Source organism: Poecile atricapillus, chromosome 1, assembly GCF_030490865.1.
Source record: "Poecile atricapillus isolate bPoeAtr1 chromosome 1, bPoeAtr1.hap1, whole genome shotgun sequence".
NCBI classification, from domain to species: Eukaryota; Metazoa; Chordata; class Aves; order Passeriformes; family Paridae; genus Poecile; species Poecile atricapillus.
In genome coordinates, this window is record NC_081249.1 from 151,402,280 (window position 1) to 151,426,525 (window position 24,246).

The 24,246-nt window shown below is 37.4% G+C and overlaps 1 protein-coding gene across 1 annotated transcript in view; it reads left to right on the forward strand.

Moving 5' to 3' along the window:
• The window catches only part of LOC131585035 (outer dense fiber protein 3-like), a 103,159-nt gene that overhangs the window by 77,843 nt on the left and 1,070 nt on the right, over positions 1 to 24,246 (forward strand). The window contains exons 5-7 of the mRNA XM_058850751.1: positions 7,079 to 7,321; positions 23,546 to 23,746; positions 23,966 to 24,067. Coding sequence (XP_058706734.1) covers positions 7,079 to 7,321; positions 23,546 to 23,746; positions 23,966 to 24,067 — 546 coding nt within the window. The remainder of the gene's footprint in view (positions 1 to 7,078; positions 7,322 to 23,545; positions 23,747 to 23,965; positions 24,068 to 24,246) is intronic.

The window sequence follows — 24,246 nt, forward strand, 5'->3', positions numbered from 1 at the left end:
TTCTATTCTATTCTATTCTATTCTATTCTATTCTATTCTATTCTATTCTATTCTATTCTATTCTATTCTATTCTATTCTATTCTATTCTATTCTATTCTATTCTATTCTATTCTATTCTATTCTATTCTATTCTATTCTATTCTATTCTATTCTATTCTATTCTATTCTAATCTGTTCTTAGAGCAGCACTTTCATTCAGTGAAGCGTAAGAAAAAATAACACCCTACAAAACATAGTCCTGCTTTCCCCTGCCGCCAATGACAGCAAAAGCATATATCAGTACTTGATTTAAATTTTATTTGTTCAATTGAAAGAGGTAACAATAAATAATAAAAAATAAAAAACAGAGAGTGAAATAAATACCTAAATTAAAAATCCCCTTCAATGGTTCTATCAGCTTTATATTTTATGTATTGTAAAACAAGACCCAGATTTTGAAGAAATAGTATGAATTTGTTTTCAAAAAATAATTTTTTGTAAGTTTTGGACCTTGCATTTTGTTTTCTCAATATAAATTTATATTAAAAGCCTATTTTTTTTAAGTTTACACTTAAAAATACTTAACATTTTGAGCACAGTGAAGCAAAAAAGCAGAAACATATAAAATTCCTTACATATATTTCAGGTCTTAAAATCAAGATTTTTTTATACGGATTATGTAAATATTTTGTGGAACTTTCAGTGGAGGCATTTTGAGGTAAAGAAAGACAAAATATAAAAAGACAAAACATAAAAAATAGAGGTTTTATTTTTGATTTTTTGCAAGTTTTCTAATACTTTTATACAGAAGGAATACCAATTGAAAAGAAGAAATTATTGGGAGGAAAGACTAATACATTTTAATGAATGATTAATTTTTAAAGCATATATATTACATACTGTAAGTTCTTTTTTCCCAGAGTATGCACACATGTGTAAGCATAATCCTCTATTTTGAACAGCCGAATTTTTGCTGAATCCCTCATTTGTGATTGCTGCCAGGCAGATTAAATTCTAGTTCCATCTAATCTCTATCATAAAGGAGCATGGAGGCTGTTCAGGAAACACTGCTGCATTATCCTCTGGGTAGCATATGGATTTCTACTGCCACTTGTCATTCATCGTGTATTTGTTTTAAGAATATCTTTTAGAATTTGCTGGCACAGAGAATCCTGACCATTGGGATGTCTCTACCACATTACAGTAAAAAAAAAACCCAAAAAACCAAAAAAAACAACAAAAAAACCCCCATAATATGACAGAAAGTATGGATACATCTGCAAAACAAGCAAGCAGAGCTGATAAACATCTTACAACTGTTAGCTGTTCCTTTAACTATGAATTCATCTGCTGGCAACATGTCCTGTTTTGATTTGTTTTTCCTAGCATAAGGTAATGGCACACCAAATACCAGCTAAGATAGCAAGGAGCAAACTGAACTGTACCTCTTTCCTTTGCTCTGCATCTGCCTCTCTGGATGGCCCTAGAAACAGGAATGGGACTCCTGAAAAAGGAAGATGCCCTGAATCTGAATAAAGACTACACTGACTATTTCTCAGTAATTGTTTTGATGTCAAGCCAAATGCTCAATTTGTGTTGTTTGACAATACTAGTTCACTCATTTTGATCTGTGAAAGACAATTTTCTAAACAAATATTTGAATTTATTTGATTAATGGATGTTTGCAAAATCCATATTTTGTCAACTGTCTTTCTCTGTTGCATACCATCTATTCAAGTCTGTTTTTTCCTAGGCATTTAATGACTTATTTTGTTAGCTGCCACGTACAATGTGCAGTTAGTCTCCCTTGCCTGTTTAAGAATATGGGGGGTATAATGTCCTAGGGATGATGTTAGCAAAAGAAGAGTGATTAATAAATTAACACACACTGACTGTGTCACTGGAGAGGAACCACTCCAGATTTTCTGCACTTAGTTAAATTTAGTTTGTGAAAAGTAGCTTTCATGTGACTTTGTTAAGCATGTCTTGCTCTTTTACAATCAGAATTTTTAACTTCTGTTTTGTGATTTGTGTTAGAGATGTAGTTTCAATTAGATTTAAGAAATTATTTGGAAGGTGTCAGATCTTCCCTTGTCTTGAATAAGCTTGTTTTACAGAAGCAGGTGTTTAGTACCTTCCAATCATTAGTCTTTTACTAATATTTTTTATTAGTTGTGTCAATAATACTGAGGAAACTCTGCACTCTGTAAAAGAGTCTGGGCACTCATATTGTTAATCTTTCATTTGCAAATCTTGACAAAAGTGAGTTGTCAATTTTATGACCTTAACAGTGACTCTGAATGAACAGATGCAATCATAAAAGCCACATCCTTTTCTTTGGAGAAACATTTATTTTACCTATACAGCAAATATTTCATTTTTCTGTTGACCAGAATGGAGCCATTGTTTTCCATGTGGATGTGTGCTGTATGAGCAGAATAGATAAAAGCAGAGAAAATTATTGAATGCACAGAAAAAGCATATATCTAGCTAGGTCTGAGAACTTCAGAAACTTCAATATTCTCATCATGTAACCCACCAATTTAAGCTTACTCTTTCACTGACATGCTGGTAAGGTACTTAATACTTCCATGCAGCTATTTCTGTATATTTTGGTACAGTTTGCTTTGCTTAAGCAGACATGAGATATGTCTGCTTCCTACTTCATCTGCATATTATCTGTAGCAACAGGCTCCTCAGTTCAATGAGGCATTTTGAAATTATGACAGCACAAGTTATGTCAATAAGAAAATGTCCTAATTTTTTATTTGCACTCTTATTTGTTACAGAATATTTTAAAAAATGCCTATGTGTCATGCTTCAATTTACAAAATCATCTCCTTTTGCTTTTACTTAAACCTCAGTGAAGATATTTCTTGGGTAAGGATAGCCTTAAGCATTTTTTAGGGGGTGTTTTGATTCAGAAGCCATAATGTTTTGCACCTGAAAACATTCAGAGTTATGCAAATATGTGCATTATAGACACTTTTAAAAGAAGCTGGCAGTTACAATGTAAGTTGAATTATTTCTTCTGTAAACAGACTTAGGATATTTTGTACGAAGGAACAAAACTGGAGAGAACATTTTACTAGTGAAGGAAGAGCAGTAACTCAGAGTATCAAACAAGATATTATGTAATCATTATTTATATGATGTTTTATTTCCTTCCTTGTAGCCAGTCTTTTTTGAAAATGTTTCTTTTCCTGATAATTGTTCAATTGTTCCATCATTAGAATAAAATTATTGACACAATAGGTTACTGTTGCCATAGGTGTAACAAATAAGCTGAAAAGAAATTGGTAACCTGAGCAGAGTCACAGATCCTCATGTTGAGCACTACATTTTGGTTAGAATCCATTTTTCTGATTCAGCCACTGTATCCCAGCATGTTGGCCTGTTGAGTGGAAATGCAAAATGTCCAACTATAAGCAGCTTCCCTTGCAAAATGTAAAGGGGTTAGGGATTAAACCTTTCAAGTCAGATGTTTCTTTTCCTATATGCTTAAAAGCCATAGCTCATAGGCTACTTCTTTCGTTTTCTAGTTTTCCATTATCAGCTATGATCTTAACATCTTTAACCTTCCACCATTCACTATTAAATGCCAGATAACTTGTTTCAAAAGCTAATTTTTCTTTTTAATTTTTCCCCTTATGCCAACATCCATGACATAACAGCACTTTAACTTCTCTAGTGAGGTATGGTGTCAAAAAGAAAATAATTCTAGAGCCACACTCACAACAGTGATCTTCCCAGGTCATCTAGCAATGCGTTTTCTCTAAACAGTTTGGATTGAAATCTCTTGTTAATTTTTCTGGGAAAGAGCTAGTCATTGGTATAATGCCACTTTGGCTATAAGCACTCTACTAAATCAAAAAAAGAATTGTTATGTGTGTATTTTCTAAAAATTAAATATGTTAATTCTTTGTATGCACTTCAAATTTGTCACCCTATAGATAGTGTAATGCACAGGCATATGGAAAAAATGGGGAGGAGGTAAAAAAAAACCTGTCCTCTTTGGCAGCTGAGAAAACTGGAAGCAATGAAGGGAAGTGCCGGCTTAAGGAGCACGGGTATCGATTTCCAAAGCATTTCTGCTCTAACATATCATTATGTTACTATGCTATTTTCATCTTTAACATCTCATAACACGAGAAGATAAAGAATATCATTCTAAAGCTTTGCAGTGAGGGAATTATTCTTAGAGAAGCATAAAAAGACTGATTCTGAAGTTGGGTGTACATTGTCTGCACAGTAAGAGGGGCTTGTAGTGTATTTATTGCGTTCAGATTCAACAGGCTCACAAGCATGCAGGTGTGAAGGGTGGTCCCCAGTTTCCAAGTTAAACATCTGGTGTCATCTGAGATGCTCTGAGATACCTGGCATATTCATGTGGAGACAGAACATGTGCTGTAAGATGTATGGAAATATTGGTTACTTCTGGAATGGTGGCTGGAGGCAAGGCTGATACCACAGAGTATCTAAAATGGTAGAGATCTACTCAACAGCTACATCCACATGCCTTTGTTGAGGCAGTAGACTCCTTTATGTATTTCCTTCTTGTTTATTTTATCCAAACCTGGTTACAAAGGTTGTGCAACACTGTAACTGGAAAAAAAAAAAAAAAATACGTATTTCTGCATTATAAATTCAATCTCTAATGAAGTGCTTTTTATTGTTTTTCAGATCCATTTATTTTGCTGTATTCCTTGGTACCTGTGCACCTTTCAGGAAATCCCAGTGAGCCAGTACTACTGAGAAACAACAAATCATAGCACAGAGACAGGACTGAGCCATGGCAAACCACCCAAATCTAGGCACTTGCTCTAACTTGCAGTTTGAAGTCCAAGTTTGAAGGAGAAGATGTCCTGTTTTCCTGTGTTTACGTGCAGGGAAGGCTAATCTTGTGTTGAGACGAGCAAAAATAGCAGAACTCTTGTCCCCTGTTCCTCCCTTAGTTCTCCAATAACATGTGCATTGTTCACTTTATAGTGCATTGTCACAATTCTCTCCTGGCTTCTGCATCTTGCTAGAAAGATATTCCCACAGGAAATTGGAGAAACCCTGCAACATTACCCTGAGAATGATAGGTGTGCTTTAGTGAGGGCTCAGAAGATAGAGATTAATGAGAAGGAAGCAAAATGTCAGCAAATCTCTGCCAGAACATCTATGCTATCTACAGGAGGAAGTGAATGATGGGGAAGAGGAATAAAATGCATTTATTTTTTGCTGTAAGAAAGGCCAGAGATGACCTTATCCTAGGTTACTAGGATGTATTTCAAAAATAAGACATCCATAGCTTTCAAAAATTAAAAGTGGGGGTTTTTTTCTGTTGATGAGGAAAATAAGAAAACTTTTGAAGTGGCCTAATGTAGCAAAAAATATTAGCAAAGGACATGACATCAGCAGAATTTGAAATTTATTTAGAGGAGGCAAGGAAATATAACCTGATATTGGATAAAGGAGCAGGAAGATTTAGACAAAATTTGCCAATGTGTGCCACATTCTTGCCAAAATATTTACCAGAGGAACTTAGAGTGCTTTATAAGTATTAGTGACACTGATTCATAAGTTATATTTTGCTTATTTTACAATTAATAAATATAGAATTATATCCTAAACACATAAAAGAAATTTAGATGTAAATAATTATCTTTCCTCATCCAATAAATCACAAGCAATTCTAACAAGGTATTTTAAAAATACCTGGCAGTATCACATAATATGCTGAAAGATTATATAATTGATATGGTTTATTAAATAATAAAATGAATGGTAATTATCTACTGTATCTACTGCATCAAGTAAATCTGAAAACTAAACCAAAAAATGTATAGATAAATGATAGCATAATAACATAATGATAATATCTTCACAGATAAACTGAAGTCTACATTTTGAGACATATCTTTTGGATCATTCTTAGTCTGGAGCTTGCCATCATTATTTCAATTCAACCAGTAATTTTGGAAACTGTTATGTATTATTGTAAGGTGTATTTTTAACCTGGGGTCGCTACAAGGTAAAGACAAGGAGTAGTACACAAGTTGACCTGGCACAGGAATTCCAGATAAAACCCCAGAAGTTGAGTCAGAGATAATCACAAGATCTGGAATCTGCAATAACAAACTGTTCATATATCTACCTGTCAGCTGCCTTCCTCTAAGGGAGGGACACAAGGTCACCGAAATGGCCACTTTCCATCCCTTGTTTTTACTGGACATATGGTGGGTAAATGGAGAATCAAATATTTACAGGAAAATACTTATCCATGAAGACTAAGTGATTTCATTTCAAATGGTTGCTAGTTAGTTTTTTTGTCTTCTTTTGCAAGTTCCCATAAAAAGCAATAAGCTAATCAAGGAAATACAGTTAGTACTTTTCTCAAGAGTATTTCCACTCTCAACAGTATTTCCAAGTTTAATTAAAGGAATACATTCCAATTAAATAAATCAGGTATTATTTTTTTAAATAAATTTGAAGGAGAATGTGTGGAAGGAAAGACAGAATCACAAAAATCGAAGATGGATCACTGAGTTCAGCAGAGCAGTTCTGCCTGGAACAGTACAACACACATCATCAAGTGTAGGTTATGTACAAGCAGTACCACTACCCTCCTAAGTATTATTCCCTTATACATTTAAAAAATATCTCAAATCCCGAGATCCAAAAATATTTGGTTTAGGATACTCTAACATAGTCATGTCTATGGCTATTCCAGTAATAAGGGTGGTAATATTATTGTCTAATAACAATGACTAAATGGATGGTAATGTTAGGCTGTGATGTCACAATGTCAAACTCCCAGACTTTGTTACCCTCAGTTTTCTGAAATGGTTGAATGTTGGAATGGTTAGAATCAGACATCTTTATCTGTGTTGGATAATTTGAAAGAGAAAATGCATTTGTATATTCCACGTATGTCGTGCAGCAATATTCTGTGAGCCAACTAAAGAAGAGAAATGATTGTATTGCTGTGCCTGTGCTCCCACCCCTCACACAACCTGGATATCTTTCAGCCTCGTATTTATTTATCAGTGCCACAGCTGGCTTTAGGACAGTGCTATTCTCATTTTTCGGGGGAAGGGAGGGAACTGTGAGCTACCCGGGTTCACACAGGACGTCAGCACAAGAACAGGCAATGGAGCTCTATTCTCCTGAGCCGTGGCGTTGGCACTCTGACAACTGAACCCAACTTCCTTCTCTTGGAGCCTGGACAGGACACAGAAACATATTCATTTGGCAAAGGGGGAGGGGAACCCCTGTATCCCTTCCTTATTTTGTTTTTATTTTGGAAGGGACAGTTGCAGTTCTCATGCAGGGCAAGGTTATATAAACTTGACGGTGAGTAACCACATGTTTTTCAGCATTTCCTAAAGTTTGTAAGGGGTGAATTCCAGACAGAGCTCAGAATGTCACCATGCAAAAAGTCATACCAATGCTTTTACCAAAGTATAGGTATATACTTTATAATAAATGTTAACCATAATTATGTTAATCACAATTAATTTTTGGTTCCTGTGCATCTCTATGTATTAAAATTTATCTTCATATGCATATAGTATATCTGTAAAAGAAACAGCATGAGTAGCATATATTCAATAATAAGCTTTTATCCCTTTCCCTTTTTTTTTTAAACCTGGTTTTATAAAGATACATTAGAAAACATATCTAGAAGCTTTTTATTGTTGAAAGGTCCATTGTTTTGAATGACTTCATGATCATACTATTTATAAAACTGAATTTGTTTTCCTGAACTTCTGAAATATGTGCCTTCCTGGTTAAGTTAATTTTATGTGTATGTAATATATTGCTGTTGTACCAAAATAGAGTATGGTAGTAATATTTTATCATGCTTATCAGTGTCAGTATTTTTCTTGCTAGTTTTGTTAAGGTGTTGTCTCCATAAAAATGAGACCATAGGTTCTTTGTGGGAAAATGCATATTTTTCTCATATAGCAGGTTTGGATCTCTATTACTTTCATACTTTTAACACATTTTCATGATTTAAAAAATTGCATTAATTTTTTGATTTGAAGAAAGATGGAGAACACTCTAAGTGTGATTGACTTCAGGTTTCCTATGAACCTGATAACCTTTGTTTTACAGCCCAAGGTATATCTTGGTAGTCCCTTGTGTTTCTTACTTCAAACCAAATTGATTGAATGCTGATGTGTATTTTTTGTGTAGTAGATTGTGCAGTGTGCTTTGTAATGAGCTGAATTTAAGTAGCAGTTGATAGTAAATGTTGAAATAGCAAAAGCGACAATGTAGAGAATTATTATTTTCCTATCAAAGTTTGTCAGTTCTATAATGAGCTTAATGCAGAGAATATTTTTCTTTTGGAAGTGCACTGTGTGTATCACAGCAGATGGTGGAACTAAGGGGCAAAACCGATACATGCTTAATGCCTCATAGTCATCTCTGTCTTGACTGAGTCATTTTACATATAACATTTCTCATAAAGAGGAAGATTTTAAAGGCAGGAAATTAAGGTAGGAAAAATGTTAAGACAACTGCGAAAGAAAAATAATTTTATAATTGGCATGTATTTTTTAATTCCACTTTGTTAATAATTATTAAGTACAGCAAATTCAATATTAAAGCCATATTTGTTGTATGTAGGAAGAAAGTGGATGGAAGAAATTCTGAACAATTGCACAGGGAAGGAAGAGGATTTTAGAAAATTTAAATAGTGGTGAGAGAGAGGGAGATATAAACTGAAGGTTACTTTTAAAATCAACATTTCCTTCTTTGTGGAAAACAGAGGCAACATTTTTGCTACTTAAATTTGGCCCTGGTCACAGTAGTTACAGCTTGATCTTGCAGTTGCTATAAGCACATTGATTGAATGGAAGAAACATCTAAGTTAGCAGGAAAAACATAGTACACCAAAAGAACAACTTCCCACTGTGGAGATCATGCATTATATTCATTCTTCATTCAGAAGCTATTCATCTAAGTGAGAAACCAGCAAAACATCAACCTTCCACAGAACCTGTTGTGCATTTTCTACAGCATTTTCATCAGTGTGTGGGATTTTTCACAGCTGCTGATAAAGGATACTGACCAGTTAAGATTGTGTGTAATTTTTGGATTTACACTGTGAGTATTCAGTGAAGTAAATGATGTGACTTTCACACTATTCCATGCCATCCTACATATCATAACTTTTCATTTTGGTTCACTTCAGAAGACAGTGTTTACCTGGTGTCACCAAAATAAATGTGGCTATGTAAATTTGACAGAGACATTTTCTTCACAGAGAACACTCTCAGACTTTTATAATTTACAAGTCACTTAAAACTCTGTTAAAACCCAACTTTGTTGTGATGATATCCACTTCAGTTCGTACTATGAAACCAGAAGTTAGTATCTACCCACTGTACCATAAAGAATTTTTCAGTAGGGTGCTATCCAGTCCCTTTGAAAGCTCATTTTGTTCATAAATCATTAATAACAATACTGATTTAGAGAACCTGGAGGTAAATACCACCATCACCAAAGAAATCATATGAAGAAAGGTATCTATCTCTTTCATATTACCCTTATCCTTAAATGCAAATTATTTATTTTGATTTTACTAGACCTTCTTCCTTGTGAGCCTCCCATCAGAGATATTTAAGAACTTCTTTTTTTTTGTAAGTGGAAGACAGGAAAATTATAAGGGAATGCTAATATTCAAACTGTTTCTGATCTTTCTTGGTCTTATTGCACTTATGTCCAAACACACAATACTTGCACATTGTCAAGTCAGTAGATTTGAATTATTATACTTGTGGATATAAACTAATCCAGCAATCTAAGCACCAAGAAAGTAAAACAGTTCATACCTACATTCATCTAACATACTGTGTTTTACTAAACCATAATTAATTAAATGGGAGGAAATAATGGATTCTTACAACTACTTTCTCTCATAACAGCACACTGTTCTGAGCCTGTACTTTCTGGTAAGTAATGTCACAGAACTGGCTGCCTCACTAAATATTAGATGTTATAATCAAGAGAAACAGAAGCATGGAAAAATAACATCACCTAGCATAACCTGGAATATTCTTTAGTCTGTCAGTCATCTTGAAGATGAAATCTGGTGGTCCTTACCATGTTGCACTCTGTAGAGTGACTGTAGTAGCCTCTCCATCTCTTCAGCATCACTTCTTAAAAACTAATTCTTATTAGCATTCTGCTCCTGAACATGTCAGAAGTCATTAAATGTAGCCAAGCAACTGCATGTAGCTATCCCTTACTTCATGTATTCAGTGCATGGGTAGGTCTTTCCACGTATCAAATTTATGCATCTGCAATATGAATCAATATTATTCTTCATGCATCATCAACAGCAATCTCATAGGCTAGCACAGCCCATAGGTTAGAATAAATTAAGTGATAACTTCCCTGATGAGATGGAATCAAGGTGGATTTCTAGAATTCTGGAAGAATATTACTTTTCTAGTGGTTAAGGCTGATTTCTTTTCCATATTGAAAACATAGAGATATGAAAGTGAGAGAACATGCTGTCATCAGTTTGGAAGGTAGTAATAAATCTATTCTTAAAATTTTGTTCAGGAAGAAATTTTATACTTTATTGTAATTACTGGTGGTTATACAATGAACCATCCCCTGTATTTATGAACACTGTGAAAAGTGGGATCAGGTTTTCTGGAACTCCATTTATAATGACTTTGTTGAACTCAGGTTAATTATGAGAGGCCCATCTGAGAGAGAAGGCACACCACAGAACAAAAGTGATCCATTTTTTTGCTCTGCTCTTTGAATTTCATCCTTTCTTCTTTCATCTGTTTTCATCTTATGGAAGCGATTATAAGTGCTAATGAGACATTTGATCTTGCTTCAGGCAGTCATTTTCTGGTTAACACAACAGAGGTATCAAGCATCTATTTTGGTGTTATAGGAAGTCAGCAGGCTGGGGTCACATATTCTTTTCTCTTATACCTATCTACTTGCAGCAATCCTTTTTCTGGTACCTGAAATACTTATTGTACTATTTTATTTTTGTCTATGTAGCTCTTATCTGAACTCCTCATCACTAACTTATGTCAGGAAAAGATATAACTCTTACAGGTGTTTCCAATTTAGAAGCCAGTCAGAAGTATTTGAAACTTTTTTTCTTTTGGGAGCTAATTTTTGTCAAGTTGAAAATTACAGATTTGTTGTTTAGTTCAAGCAACAAGCAGTGGCTGATGAGCAAAAGTAGCATCTGAACCTGGGACCCAATAAGTACAGTTCAATAAATTGGGGTATCATTCTAAAGAAAGCAATACTGTTTGAAAACATGATTTCTTTCATGTTGACTTAATTCTTCAGAAAGCATAACCAAACCTGGTAGTTCTGAGCCATTCTTTTCATCAATCTTATTTATCCAAAGAAAGCCGGAGAATGCTTTTGGGCCTGTGTTCCTCAAGCGCTGATAATTATGTGTACAGACAGCACTGCTTGTATTACATAGTACACCCAGTGGAACTGGGATTACTGAAATTTAAAGGAAGCACCCTTAGTATACCCAAGGTATGTGTACCAGGTAAGCCCCAAATATTTTATCCATTAGGATGAATTTTTTTTTGAGGAAATAACCTTTGTTAAGCAACACTGCTCTTTCATTACTGATACAATCAGTTTCGCACTGCTAACTTGAATGTGAAGCTTTTCTAGCACTTTCCATAAATTAAAGTCGGTGCCAATTAGCCATTTATAGGAGACAGAATTGTGATATCTTTTCAAGAAATAAACACATGAGAACACGGAGGCTAATTAGTGGAAATACTTTCCTATAATCTACCTGTTCTAGGTAATACCAATAACTTTTACAAACAATCTTGCCCTGAGACTGCTAGCAAATGCTGCTAAGTATGTCTGTACATGCATAGTTTGGTAGTCAGTGAAATGTGTTCCGAAGTCTTATTACAAAGCAGAACAGTATTTGAACATGCCTATTGACCAGGCAAAAACAAGTCCATGAGATACCTTCATTTTCTCACACCTAATACTGGAGACAAACTTTGGGTTTAACTTAACAAATAGTTTTTATTTGGAGCACCCAAAAATCATAAAAATACTTATCTGGGGCTTTTTTTTTTTTTTTGATACGTGGAAAAAGGAATAGGCCTAGAGAGAAAAGAATAAATATCCCATACTAAATCTTTAAAAGCTGGTGGTTTGTCCAGCATTTTCCAGTTTCTTTTTTCTCAAGTCTGCAATTTATAAATCATGAAATATTGGTCAATTCCTTATTTGGGAGCACCTTTTTAAGTGCTGGATTTTTAAAAAACTGATTTTAATTCTTTGATAGAACACTGTTGTTTAATTGGATGACTGTGATCTTTAAAATCAGGCTTCCAATGTAATAAATTATAACCATGAATTTTCCTTATATAATGAACCATTATAGTTACTTGATGAGTATTTCAAGTTACAAAATTTCAAAGAAAGTTTAGATTGAAAAAATTAATTCAGATGTAAAGACATTTTGAAAATCTTTCAAACTTTTCAAAGATCTCTAATATTATTAATATTTCATTAAATATATCTGCTAGGAAACATTCCTGAAAAAGAAAGACAAAGCAAATGTAAAGAAAATCAAAGCATGTTAATAAAGTTGAAATGAAAAGGTACAGAAGTCCTGTTTTTCTGATTATCATGCAGGAGCAAGTAAAACTAAGGACTAGAATGTAGAGCCACTTAGTGTATTCTTATTATTCTTCAATTTACTATTATATAGGCCTACACAAATTAGTAAAGACACATGTATATATAATGTTAACTCTAGTAAAAAAGATCATTCCTACAAAAAACTTATGCCTTTAGGTAACAATTAGATTAATTAATTTTACTCAGAATATAACTGCTAAACATGGTTATTGATGATTATTTTCAGAATCTAGACTCACATTAGCAAATCATTACTTTTTTAAAGTGTTTTTTGAATATGTTAGGTTTTTCAAGTCTACTTGGAAGAGTGTTAGGGAGGGGAGGACATGTATTTTTTTAACTGGACAAGTTTCTCACACTTGCTGTCATATTTAGAATACTGTTTCCTGACATAGCACTTTTTTGCTCCTTCAGAATATGACTACACATTTCAGTAGTCTTCAAATTCACAGGCACATGTCAGTCTCACCAGCTGCTCATTAGTTTGTGTATTTTAAAGAAGGTAAGGAAATGTGGAAAGCTTGTTTCTTATCGAATGAATCAAGCGTGCAGTGTGAAGGTAATAATGAAGAAACATAATGGGTTAAGAGGAGAGAACTCCCACACTTAATTCCTTCCTGTTAGATGAGCTCCTTCACAAGAGTGTGATCCTTGTAATGTACAAATTTATAGCAGTGTTTCTTATTTTAAAAGAGCTGTGATTCATTGTATGGAGGTGGAGAGAACTGAGCTTTTGCACATTAACAATTTTAGATGAAGAAAAAACCCCCTTTTTTCCTTGCCTTTGCATTTTTGGTAGAACTTTATAAGACAGAATATTTAAGCATGATGGTTAATTTTACACCAAATTTGATCCTGCCACCAGTTACTTTCTACTTCTGCAGGCTGCTTACTCTGTCACCGAGTATTAGATGTATTACCCACAGAGCAGTAATTACATTTGACACATAATTATTATGGTTTTGATGACAAGAAGGCCTTTTCTTTTCCTGCTTTCATAACATATACTCCTGAAAGTGCTGGCTGGCTGAATACAGTTAGTTTAAAAGCACTTGGATTTAAATTGAACCCTGGGACAAAGAAAGAAATGAAAAGAGCGAGCACATTTGAAAATTCCAGATGATCTCACACAGTCGATTTTGAAAAGGAAAGAAAGCCTTTAAGTGTTGTTAATGCAAAAGGAGAAAGGGCTGCCGGGCTGCAGCCATGCCAGATCCCCAACAGGAAAGGAGTGCTTTTAAAGTTAATAAACTGAAGGTTTGGAAAAAAAACGGAGGCTCCTGGCAAGGCCACATAAACTACACAAATGAGTTTCTAATCTTGCCACATGGGCATTTTTCCAACTCTGCACTCTGAGTCACCCCCAGCTGCAGGCCTGGATGAGCAGTTTAATAATCCTTAGCCCTTTTTCTCCTTAAATGATCAGCATCAGAGTATCATGTTTCTGGAGCCTGGAGGCTGTGTGTTATTCAAATAGGGTGAGTTCTTGAAATTCCTCCAAACCTACCTGCAGCTGCCTCTGCCTCTTTGCTGAGGTTAGAAAAGCTGGACTTGCAAACTTTGTAATTTGACATCATCTTCTTCCTCCCTCATCTCCTCTTGATTTCTCACAGTGTGTATTGGGCAAAGCCAGGCTGGGAGGATGCAAAATGTATTCCCGTCTTTTTAAAAATATAAGAAAAGTTAACAAGGCATGGACGAGGTAAAGTCAATGCTAGGAATCCTTCTCTGGGGATTGAGTGGTTGTGAAGGAAACCTGAGCAGAAAAAATAGGACCTGACTTCCTCCTTGGATCCCAGAGCTGAGCATCAGCATCAGGGAAGCTTGATGTAAAGGGTATCCCTCCTACTGATGTGAGGTCTTCAATCAGTACCGAGACAATGATAATCAAATGAATGTACTATAAAGCAGCTCTAATTTTAGTCTGGTTTGTTATTGTAAGAGTTCGTAGGGAAGGGTAAAGGGGGAGGTGAAGGCTGCTACAAATGACTAATGCTGCATTTCAGCGTCCTAAGCCATATTTAGTGATGTAGGATATAAACATAAGCTCTCAGTACAAGTTTTCCTATTTGGCTTCTGTTTCCTTTCTTCTGCTCCTTCTCCCAAAGACAGCTGCAGATAGGCAGGTATTTATTGCTGGCGCTGTGCGGCAGGCACACCCAGCTCCCCCTAGGGCCGATCCCAGCATTTTGCGGCTGTCTGGCCCGTTCCCCGGCGTGGATCCCCATGGATCCCAGCCGCGTGGATCCCAGCCGCGTGGATCCCCGTGGATCCCAGCCGCTGGCGCGATCCCCCGCAGCCCCTGTGCCGGGCCGTGCCTTGGCTGGCAGCGCAGGGCGGCCCAGGGGCGCTCTGCCCGGGCCGCGCTGCCACCGCCGACACTCCCGACACTCCCCGCGCCTCAGCGCCGGAGCTGCCAGCGCCCCGGGCCTGGAGCCTGCTCAGCGCCACCCGCATGTCGTGCTTGCCCCGCTTTTCCAGTTTTGGCCATTGGATTTGCTTGGGAGTCAAAGTCTGAGCTCATTACCTGCGTGAGGTGGGTTTCCTGTACCGCCGTGGCATTCTGTAAATTCTGAATTCTTTTTCTGCAGTGAGTCCACACATACACATTAAACTAATTCTCTGGGGCTGTCAGAATTGCAGACCAGCCTGAGGCATGGCAGTATGATAAAGTTTTCAGACCCTGTTTAGTTAAGGCTGAAAATCTGGGACCCAGCCAATCTATACCACTCAGGGCTCTTTTCACAGTCCAAAATGATTTGGCTTAAACATTTCCAACTGTGATGAGGTCTCATTTCAGTGATTATACAGTCATTCACTTTTCCACATCAACATCAAAGTCATTAACAACTGAGTATTATTGCATTGGCTGGAATTCAGTTAAGGACTAGAGGGATGTTGCTCTTTATTAAGATAAATCATTGCCTTGGTTATGTCACCCATGAAATAATCAATTTACTGTGTTGGTTAATTTCCTCCCTCTTTGATCTGTGAATTAAATTCAGCAGATCATTGTTCCACACAACTGCAGTGGAAAGGATGCTTTAAAATAAATGCACCGCATTTTCTAATGGTACAAGTCTGGTAACTGTGTAAAACAACACTGCACGTGGCCCGATCTATTTCAACAGTTTCCTTTGAAAGCTTCAGGGGAAAATGAACCAGTAGCACCAGTTTGGGTGATACTCCTTCAAAATTCTTAAGGAATGAACCAGAGGAAAGAGAAAAGCTAGCAGAACTGATTCTGAGGCCTTCAGAGGAGTTAGGCTGATTGCTGATACCAAATGAAAATATTTCTGTTGAAGTGCAAGGCTATTTCTTGATAGCCTTTATAAGCTCTGCTTACCAAGGTGCTTACTGTAAGGATTTTTTTTTTTTTTTCAAAAATCCTACTGCTAACAAGCCAAATATTTTAAAGAAACCCAAAAAACCCCTGCACTGATACTGATTGATATTCTAATCTCCTTTTGCATTGAACTATGCATTCTGAAATTAAGCTATGTGTATAAATAAGTCCACATCAACTGTGGAAATCACTATGCCTATCAACAAGAAACCGATGATGAGAAACTAAAGCCCAAATCTGACTCTTCATTTTGCAGAATTTCACAGGAGTGTGGGTTTTCAAGTCTCACTTTTCTAATATTAAACTCTAACTTTCCACAGATTAAATAATCCATGCTAATTAAAAGCAACACAGACTTCAGTATTTCTCTAATGTAAGTTCAGATCCATGCTTCTTCTAAAACCTGAGCTCTTCTGACATGTATGTCCTTTAAATTCAAGACCATGATCCATCATGGACTTTGAAAAATAGAAACAGCATGTGATGTAGTTTTAAGAAATTGATCTCAGATTATGTTGTAAAATGTGCCTAATATTCTCCTGATGATAGTACTGCTGGTCTCCAGTGGCCAAGGCTAGATACACCTCCTTGGCCAAGTCCACTGCTGCATTTCCCAAACAATTTTGCAACGGTGCCACATCCCCATTGCTAGGCACATAAACCCTTCAAGTTGCAAAAGCTGCTTGGTCTTTGAAGGAAGACTGTGTACAAATTGGATGAATTGTGTTATTGCCCAGTCTTTCACAATTGTACTGCTAAAGTTACTGTAAAATGGTCAGCATCTAATTTTGTTAGACTTTAGAGGTAAACGGCATGTAGCTTTCTGGTTGTGGAACCAGGAGACAGAATTTGTTCCCAATTTTTACATCTTAAAGCTGTATTTATGTAATCTTAAAGATTCTAGAACATGTATTTGTTCTAGAATGCTATTATTTTTGAAAGAAACTGCATATGAAAATACTATTGCTAAAACAGTTGAACTAAAATTCCTGATTGAACTAAAAAAAATCACTTTATTTGCTAGCTCCAATTCCCATTACACAAGTAAAATATTCTCACTAATTCTTAGGTCTAAGTTACGAATTAGATCAATGGATTAAGAAGATATAATACTGCTTCATTATAAGAATAACACCCCCAATTCACTTAAAAATTAATGAAAGTTGATTGCATATTTGTTTCTATAGCAATTACTTAGTGTGTTTCACCTCACATTTAACAAAAATTGTGTGTGATTTCATGAAAGAAAAACAATTTGCATTAACAAATTACTTTAGTGCATTTGAAAGTCATCTTCATGAAACAAAATATACCCTAGCTGAGTATACAGAAGAAAGAACACTAATGAAAGTTCAAAGTTAGGACTACATAGAAATTCATGGTAAATCAGTCAGGATATTCAGAATATGTGAAGAAGCTTAGTATTGAATAGTTAATTGCAACTGCAGTAAACCTGATTAATGCACGTGACAATTCTATGTTGCTTATAAACCTTCTCACTTAGCAATCACATCACTATTTTCTAATTAATTGCATTTGTTAGTTTCTCTTTGTCAGTTGTTTCATATTCATGGTGCTTTTGCAATTAGTTTCCATTTCTAAATGAATTACTCCAAGAGCAGAAAGTGAAAACATTGCTATTCCTCAAGCGTGATTTCTTATTTTGTTGACATGAATGCATAGTAACTGCAAGTTTCTTCAAGCTGTTGTGGAATATTTATTTTTTAGTTGCCATGAGGTCATACACTTGGAGTTTTAAGATGACAGAAACTCCTGGTGGAGTTTTGAACACATTTGGCTTTTGTAATTCTGCTTCAGGCAGTAGCAGGCAAGTTAAACAATCACTGATTGACTTTTATTAACCGATCTGTAAGGCTGATAGGCTCAGGAATGCAACCTATAGACAGATTCTTGAAATACAGCCAAGACATTAATCTTAGAGAAATTCCAAAATTAGGAGGTAATACGCTCCTTGCAAATAAATTTTTTCCTTAGATAATATTCTCTATAAGATACTATTCTATTCTGCTTTTTGTTTGAAAAGTTCATTAATAAATTTATGATTATTAAAAAAAACCCCAAATTGCCTATCACAGACTTAACTTCAAGCCTATGTTGTTTTACCTGAAAATAAAAAAAAAATATTTTGTTCCACTAAGGTAGCAGAAGAATTAAAGTTAACATTTTAACTGATGTAAAAATGTAATGGTTTCTTTGGTATAAACTAGCCATAAGCCCTGATAAAGATGCTGCACAGTGAGACTCCTGATCTGTCCTTGGGTTGTCCCCTTGCTCTGGGGTAAACTAGAGCCAAGCTGTACTTGGCATGACATTCCTTAGTGAGCAGCTCTGTTCAGCTCAATAAAAGGTTGAGAGGAAGGGGCCTCCGTTACACCTTTCTCTAGAAAACACAGAAACACTGCCCTGCTATAGAACACATTCTCCCATCCCATGCTGGTTTTCATACTTATTCCACATATACCTTGATCTCCCTTGAAGGATTAGAGCTGTACAAGCCAGTTCCTGACTGTATAAACCATAAGTTATGTGATACCATAGATTTTGATGCCTGTGCAATCTCAAATTTTTGTTTTAAAGGTTTGTTTTGGATTTATTAAATACATGGCATTTATTTTATTATGAGAGCTGTAAATCAAATTAATTTCTCCTATGAACATATAGGTATCATCATACACTCTAAAAGAAAAAAAGTAATTAGTGATTTGAAGTTTATGTCTCTTTTATTTTTCATTTTGATGTCAAAAAGCAGCTGGCATACTGTTTGGTCCAGCAAGAATTCCATGTATGAGTCCCTAGACTGAAGCAGCAGTTCTACAGTTTTGAAGGGCTTATAGAGACAGCCTCAGGACCTCTAAGTCCATTTACACACTTGACACCAAACACATTAGTGGAATCGATGTCAATGGAAATGTTTAACATTATTTTAAAAAACAGAGGTACAACGGAGTCTAATAAGTCTAGTCTGTGTTCTCTGAACCAAAAGAACACTCATGGTGAGGGTTCTTGCCACTTCCATGCAATTAAACTTTTGACTAATATTTCTTAGCATTGGAGCGCTACTGTTAAAAGGTCTGCAGTGGAGTACCAGAAAAAAAAGAAACCAGACAAATTTATCTAAGCATTTTCATTAGTTGTTAAGATGACCTTGCTGATGAGAGGTAGACTCAAATTCCATCCTTAACTGAATCAGAATGGAAACTGCACAGATATGAAAGCCTTCAAACTTATAGGTATTTAAACCTCCATCTCTTTTTAAACCAAAAGACGAGACTAGATCAAACTTAGTTGCTGACATTTTTAACTTTTTTTTTTTTTCCTTTTATCTGTTGAAAGAAGGCATCTAGTGTGGCATACACTAGAGCTCATACCATTTGATATTTGACTGCACCAGCATGTATTGTTCTGGGAGCTGTGGGTACAGCAGGGATCCTCCACATCACTGAAATTATGTCTGAAGCATACATGTAAAATCTGTTATACTATTTTTTGTTTTAATTAAGCCAACTATTTTACTTCCTAAAGTGCACTGTCCAAAGATCTTGTAACATGCAGTGAAAATGTATAGGTATCCAGTTATTTGTGGATAATATATCGTACACGGTAATTACTACTGAAGAGTTTAATCAGTTTTAATAGGCATCTTTTAATTCTGCCATCCTTTTCTATTGATACAGGCTTCCAGCAACATTCTTCCATATTCTCACTAAAAACAGATCAATTACAGTATATCCTTTTAAGAAGTTTGAAATAAAATATGCTAAGTATATTAAAAATGTGCCAAGTATGTTACGCCCACTGTCAGTTTCAATACCAGCAAATTACCCTGTTCTGCAAGTCATTGCCTATCTCTATTCACAGACTATGTGAATAAACTTCTAGTTTTCATTCATTCTAGGCTCTGGAGCCTGCAGATGGCAACTTTGGGAAACAACCTTTTGGCTGAGGGCTGTCCCCTCATTTTTTAAATGTTCTGAACAAGGGATGGTTTTTGGGATTGCTATTAATAGGCTCCAGGGTAAATGCCCCTTCTGTGGGATGCTTCTGGGGGGCTGTTATCATTATTCTCCAACTTTAACACCTCCAACCCACTGCAAAGCTTTCCTCTGTAGCTGTTATCAGTAGGCTTCAGAGTTAACATACCATCACCCAAGAAGGCTGTTTACTGGAATGGCTGTTTTTTAAGTTTCCAGAGTGAAGACAATGCCCCAAGTCTGGAGGAGCTGACATCAGTACGCTCCAAAGCATCATCTAAACAAAACTTAATTGCTAGCTTTGCACTGATACAGGACACAGAGGAAAGCAGGAGTTAAAAAATGGATGCAAAAGATTCAGATGAATGCCAGCAAGAAAACAAGACTGGTTAGGCCTCATCAACTAATGCTGGCATTTCTAATATAATCCAACAAGAAATGTGATTAGCCAGCTGCATTGGTAATGTATTAACTCTTGCCAGTCTTCTCAATATCTGCTTCACCTATGGTAAGAGAGAAAGTTCATATACAATATTTTTAGTGTATCAAAGACTGAAAGTGTTACGAAAACTGGTTACCACTGCATGAGTACTTGACCAATGGAAGAAAATTCTATCTGTGTGTGTCTTTGAAGTTTAAGTGCCCTTCACTGTACAAATCAGCTTGTGCTAAAGGACTTATGTCTTCTAAACTGGTTTGCCACTTGTGCTGGTTTTGGATGAATTGACATTTGGTGAGGAGGGATGAAGCCACCCACAGAGATGATTTTTCTGCGAGGAGCTGCTAAGAGCTTCTTCTGTGCTTAGCAAAAACCAATAGCTGGCTAGCTCTGAGAATTGACAACCTATTGAACCATTCAGATGCTGGGTCTATCTCTGTGAAATCCACATTTTAAAGATGGGCAAGCCTGGGAAATATCTCTCTTGCTTCTGGTCTTGAAGAGATAACAGGGTGCTTGCCTCCAGGGAAAGAAGAAGACCTCTGTTTCCAGAGATGAAGATGGTCAGAGAGATAGATGAAGAGAATTTTTGCTTTTGAACAGCTCATCCTTAAATACAGTACCCCATAAGTTGACATGACCCATTAACGCAGTGGTGGGAAGGCTGTGAAAATGGGAAGAACTTCACTATTGCAAATTTTCCATACAGCTGTTATTTGTGAAAATTAAAAAGCCACAAGAGAACTGTTTCTTGTGGAGAAGTCTCCATGGCATGGTGAGAGAAAACTCCTATCCCTAGAAGAACTGATGAATGACTATTGTAGAGTTGGTAACCGATTAAAAGTCCCAGGTTTTGTCTCTATGTTGTCATTTGGGAAAGAACTCAGGCAGGGAGAGGAAAAATGTTCTGAAGGTTTTATTATGATTCTTATTATTCTTTTAGTTCTGTTAATAAAGTTTTCTTTATACCTTTTAAGTTTTGAGCCTGCTTTGTTTTCTTCCTAACTCATATCTCACATGAAAAAATGAGTAAATAATTCTAGTAGGTGCACTGATGATTTCAGCCAGTGCTTAACCCACTATATTATTTGGTGCATTGGCCAGGAAACTCAAATTGGCAAACCTAAACTGCTACACCACTCCATTGTTTTACCTCACCCACAGCATCTCCATTTAAATCACAATTTATATGCTTCAGAATGTATTTCCTAACTGGTGCTATATTAACCGCAGCCCATGTAGCACAGCAATGAAAGAAAAGCCATAAGGGTCTCAAACCATAAAAACTTGGAGGCTGAAAACCTTAAAGGGTCACTAAAACAAGGCATGGGTAATGACTGGTAATACTAACAAAGAGTCATGAAATCTGGGGACAGAAAAACCTGGCAGGAGGACACATATTGTAGGCATAGACATTCACCCACTACTGGCAAAATCAGATTAATGAAACTTAACTCTGTCCTTAACCCTCCCAGGGAAACCTTGAAAGAGTTCATGTGTTCCTGAAGCATCAACACTGAAAATCCTGGTGACCATGAACTCCCAAAACAACCTGGAGAAGTGGGAATTAAAGGGAGAAATCTGCTTGAAGACATCTGTAGCATCTGAGGACTGATGCAGACACTGGGGGCCCTCAAATGTAGAGGCAAGAACAACTGAGATTACTGATAGCTTTGCTCTCTCTCTCCTCTCTAATAGCACAGAGACCTTGGAAAAGCATAAAAAGATACAAAGCACAAGCATTGGACACTATCAACTCCCCGGCTCATTTCAGATATCCCATTGTAAATGCCTGCAGGCACAGTAAGTTGCAGTTACAGCTAACTCTCAACATTTATTCACCCCCAAATAAGGCTAGTCTTACATTGTTGCTAAATAAGAATTGAAAACCAGTTGTTAAAACTGGACAGAAGTTAAGCCACGTCGGCTGTTTACTCACTCTGGTCCCCCCAGAGCAGGAGTTAATGGAAGGGCTGAAGCAAAAAAAGTGCAAGTTTGAGACAGGGCATGTTTACTTCTTGGAGATTGTCTTTTCCCCCCTGGCAAAGTGGTGACATAAAAAGGATTCTCCTTGGGTTTCTAGAGAATGGGGTGAGAATTAGAGTGGGCAGCTCTCAAAGATGCTTTGAAGCAGAAGCCTCTGTCAGCTCTGAGCAGTTCAGCTCTCTCAGCTCTGTGGCCAGCAGTTCAGGGAGATAGAGCTCATTTGATAAAAGCCCTGTGCCAGGCACTGCTGGACTAGAAAGGGCTGTGCTGGATGTCTGTGCACATGTGGGGTGTGTGAGGACAAACTGGGGCTGCCCCACAACAGACTGAGCCAGTTCCATGGCAGCCCCCTGCCCAGCCCCAGAGGAGCCATACAGGCAATATGGCAGCGCTGCAACACGAACAGCTGCAGGGGTCTCAGCATTGCAGTGGGCTTTGCTCATCACTGGGTGAGAATGGCCCTTTGGGATATCACCTGGTGATGGACGTCAATGAAGATGGATCCACCTAGCAATGGATTATGATGTCACGGAGGAGCTGGTGTCCCTGCAAGCACCACACCCAGTCAGCACCACACTCCAGCTGACCAAGTTTGCGTGTACACACGCTGGGGGCTACCATCCTGCCAGGCCAGCGCTGCGCTTCTCCACTGCTGCTGGCCTGGCCAACAATTACTGCATGAAGGCACAGCAGGGAGATTTGCTGCATCTTTGCTTCTAACTTGCTGTTTTGCTTCCATTCCGCCTTCTCTTCCGTCTTCCATATCTTCACTTTCTTTCACTTTCATCCGTGATGCTAGTTTCACTCTCTTCCAACTCTGGGCTACAAGAAAGCTCCGTACCAGGGCTGTGTCAGGGAAGCAACTTGGTAGCACTTCTGTTTTTCCTGTAGTTTATCTAGCCACCAGCATGCAGGGACCCTGGGTAGGCAGTTGGAGACCTCATCCCCGAAGGGGTCCAGTCCTTGCAGAGTTCAACACCCCAGGTCCCAAGTACTGGATTCCTGGGACAACAGGTAAACAATCACAGGGAAGCAGTGGCAGCAAGAGGCACAGCACACCGCTTACTTCCACTTAGAAACTTCCTTTTCACTACACAGCTGTGGGCACAGGTCCTTTCACAGGCTTGTCTTCCCAGGTCATGCAGCTCACGATCCCACCAGGGACAGAGCCCCTGCGTACTCATTTCGAGGGACCAAATGTCCCATCGAATACAGCTGCTCACCAGGTCCTCGGTACTACATCCATCCGTCCATCAGCAAGACTGGGAAGTATGTGGGTCCATCTGCACATATGATGGGACGTCCCAAGACCAAGACTGAGGTCACCCCTGGACCCAGTGAGTAGTATTTCTGCAGTCCTCCTTCCAGGCCAGACAAGCATGCCTTACTGTTGCCCTGTGCCACCTGGGCACAAAACTCTCTGCTCAAGCCCTGAATGGGCTTCAGAGAGTCCCAGACAGAAAACAAACAAGACTGAGCACCTCCTCCTTACTTCTCCTCTTTGATTTAAGTTAGGTCCCAAGCTTCACTTCCTCTTCTGCCTCTCTCTGTCCCAGGTGACTACACCACGGATCCTGCCAATAAACACATCTACCATACTGCACCGGCGCAGACAATGGTGTTCCGACCCAAGGACTTAAAAGCTTACCGAACACCAGGTACAGAACCTGGGGAAACAGACACTCTTACTGCCTGCGTGTCCTCTGGGGAGCATCTGCAGCTTCTTCAACAGGCCTAGCAAAATGCCTAGGCAGCAAGACATAATGTGTGCTCAACAAGCTTCTTGCTGTCCCAGAGCACCAAATTCTTCCATCTCACAGAAGAACCAACAGTTCTA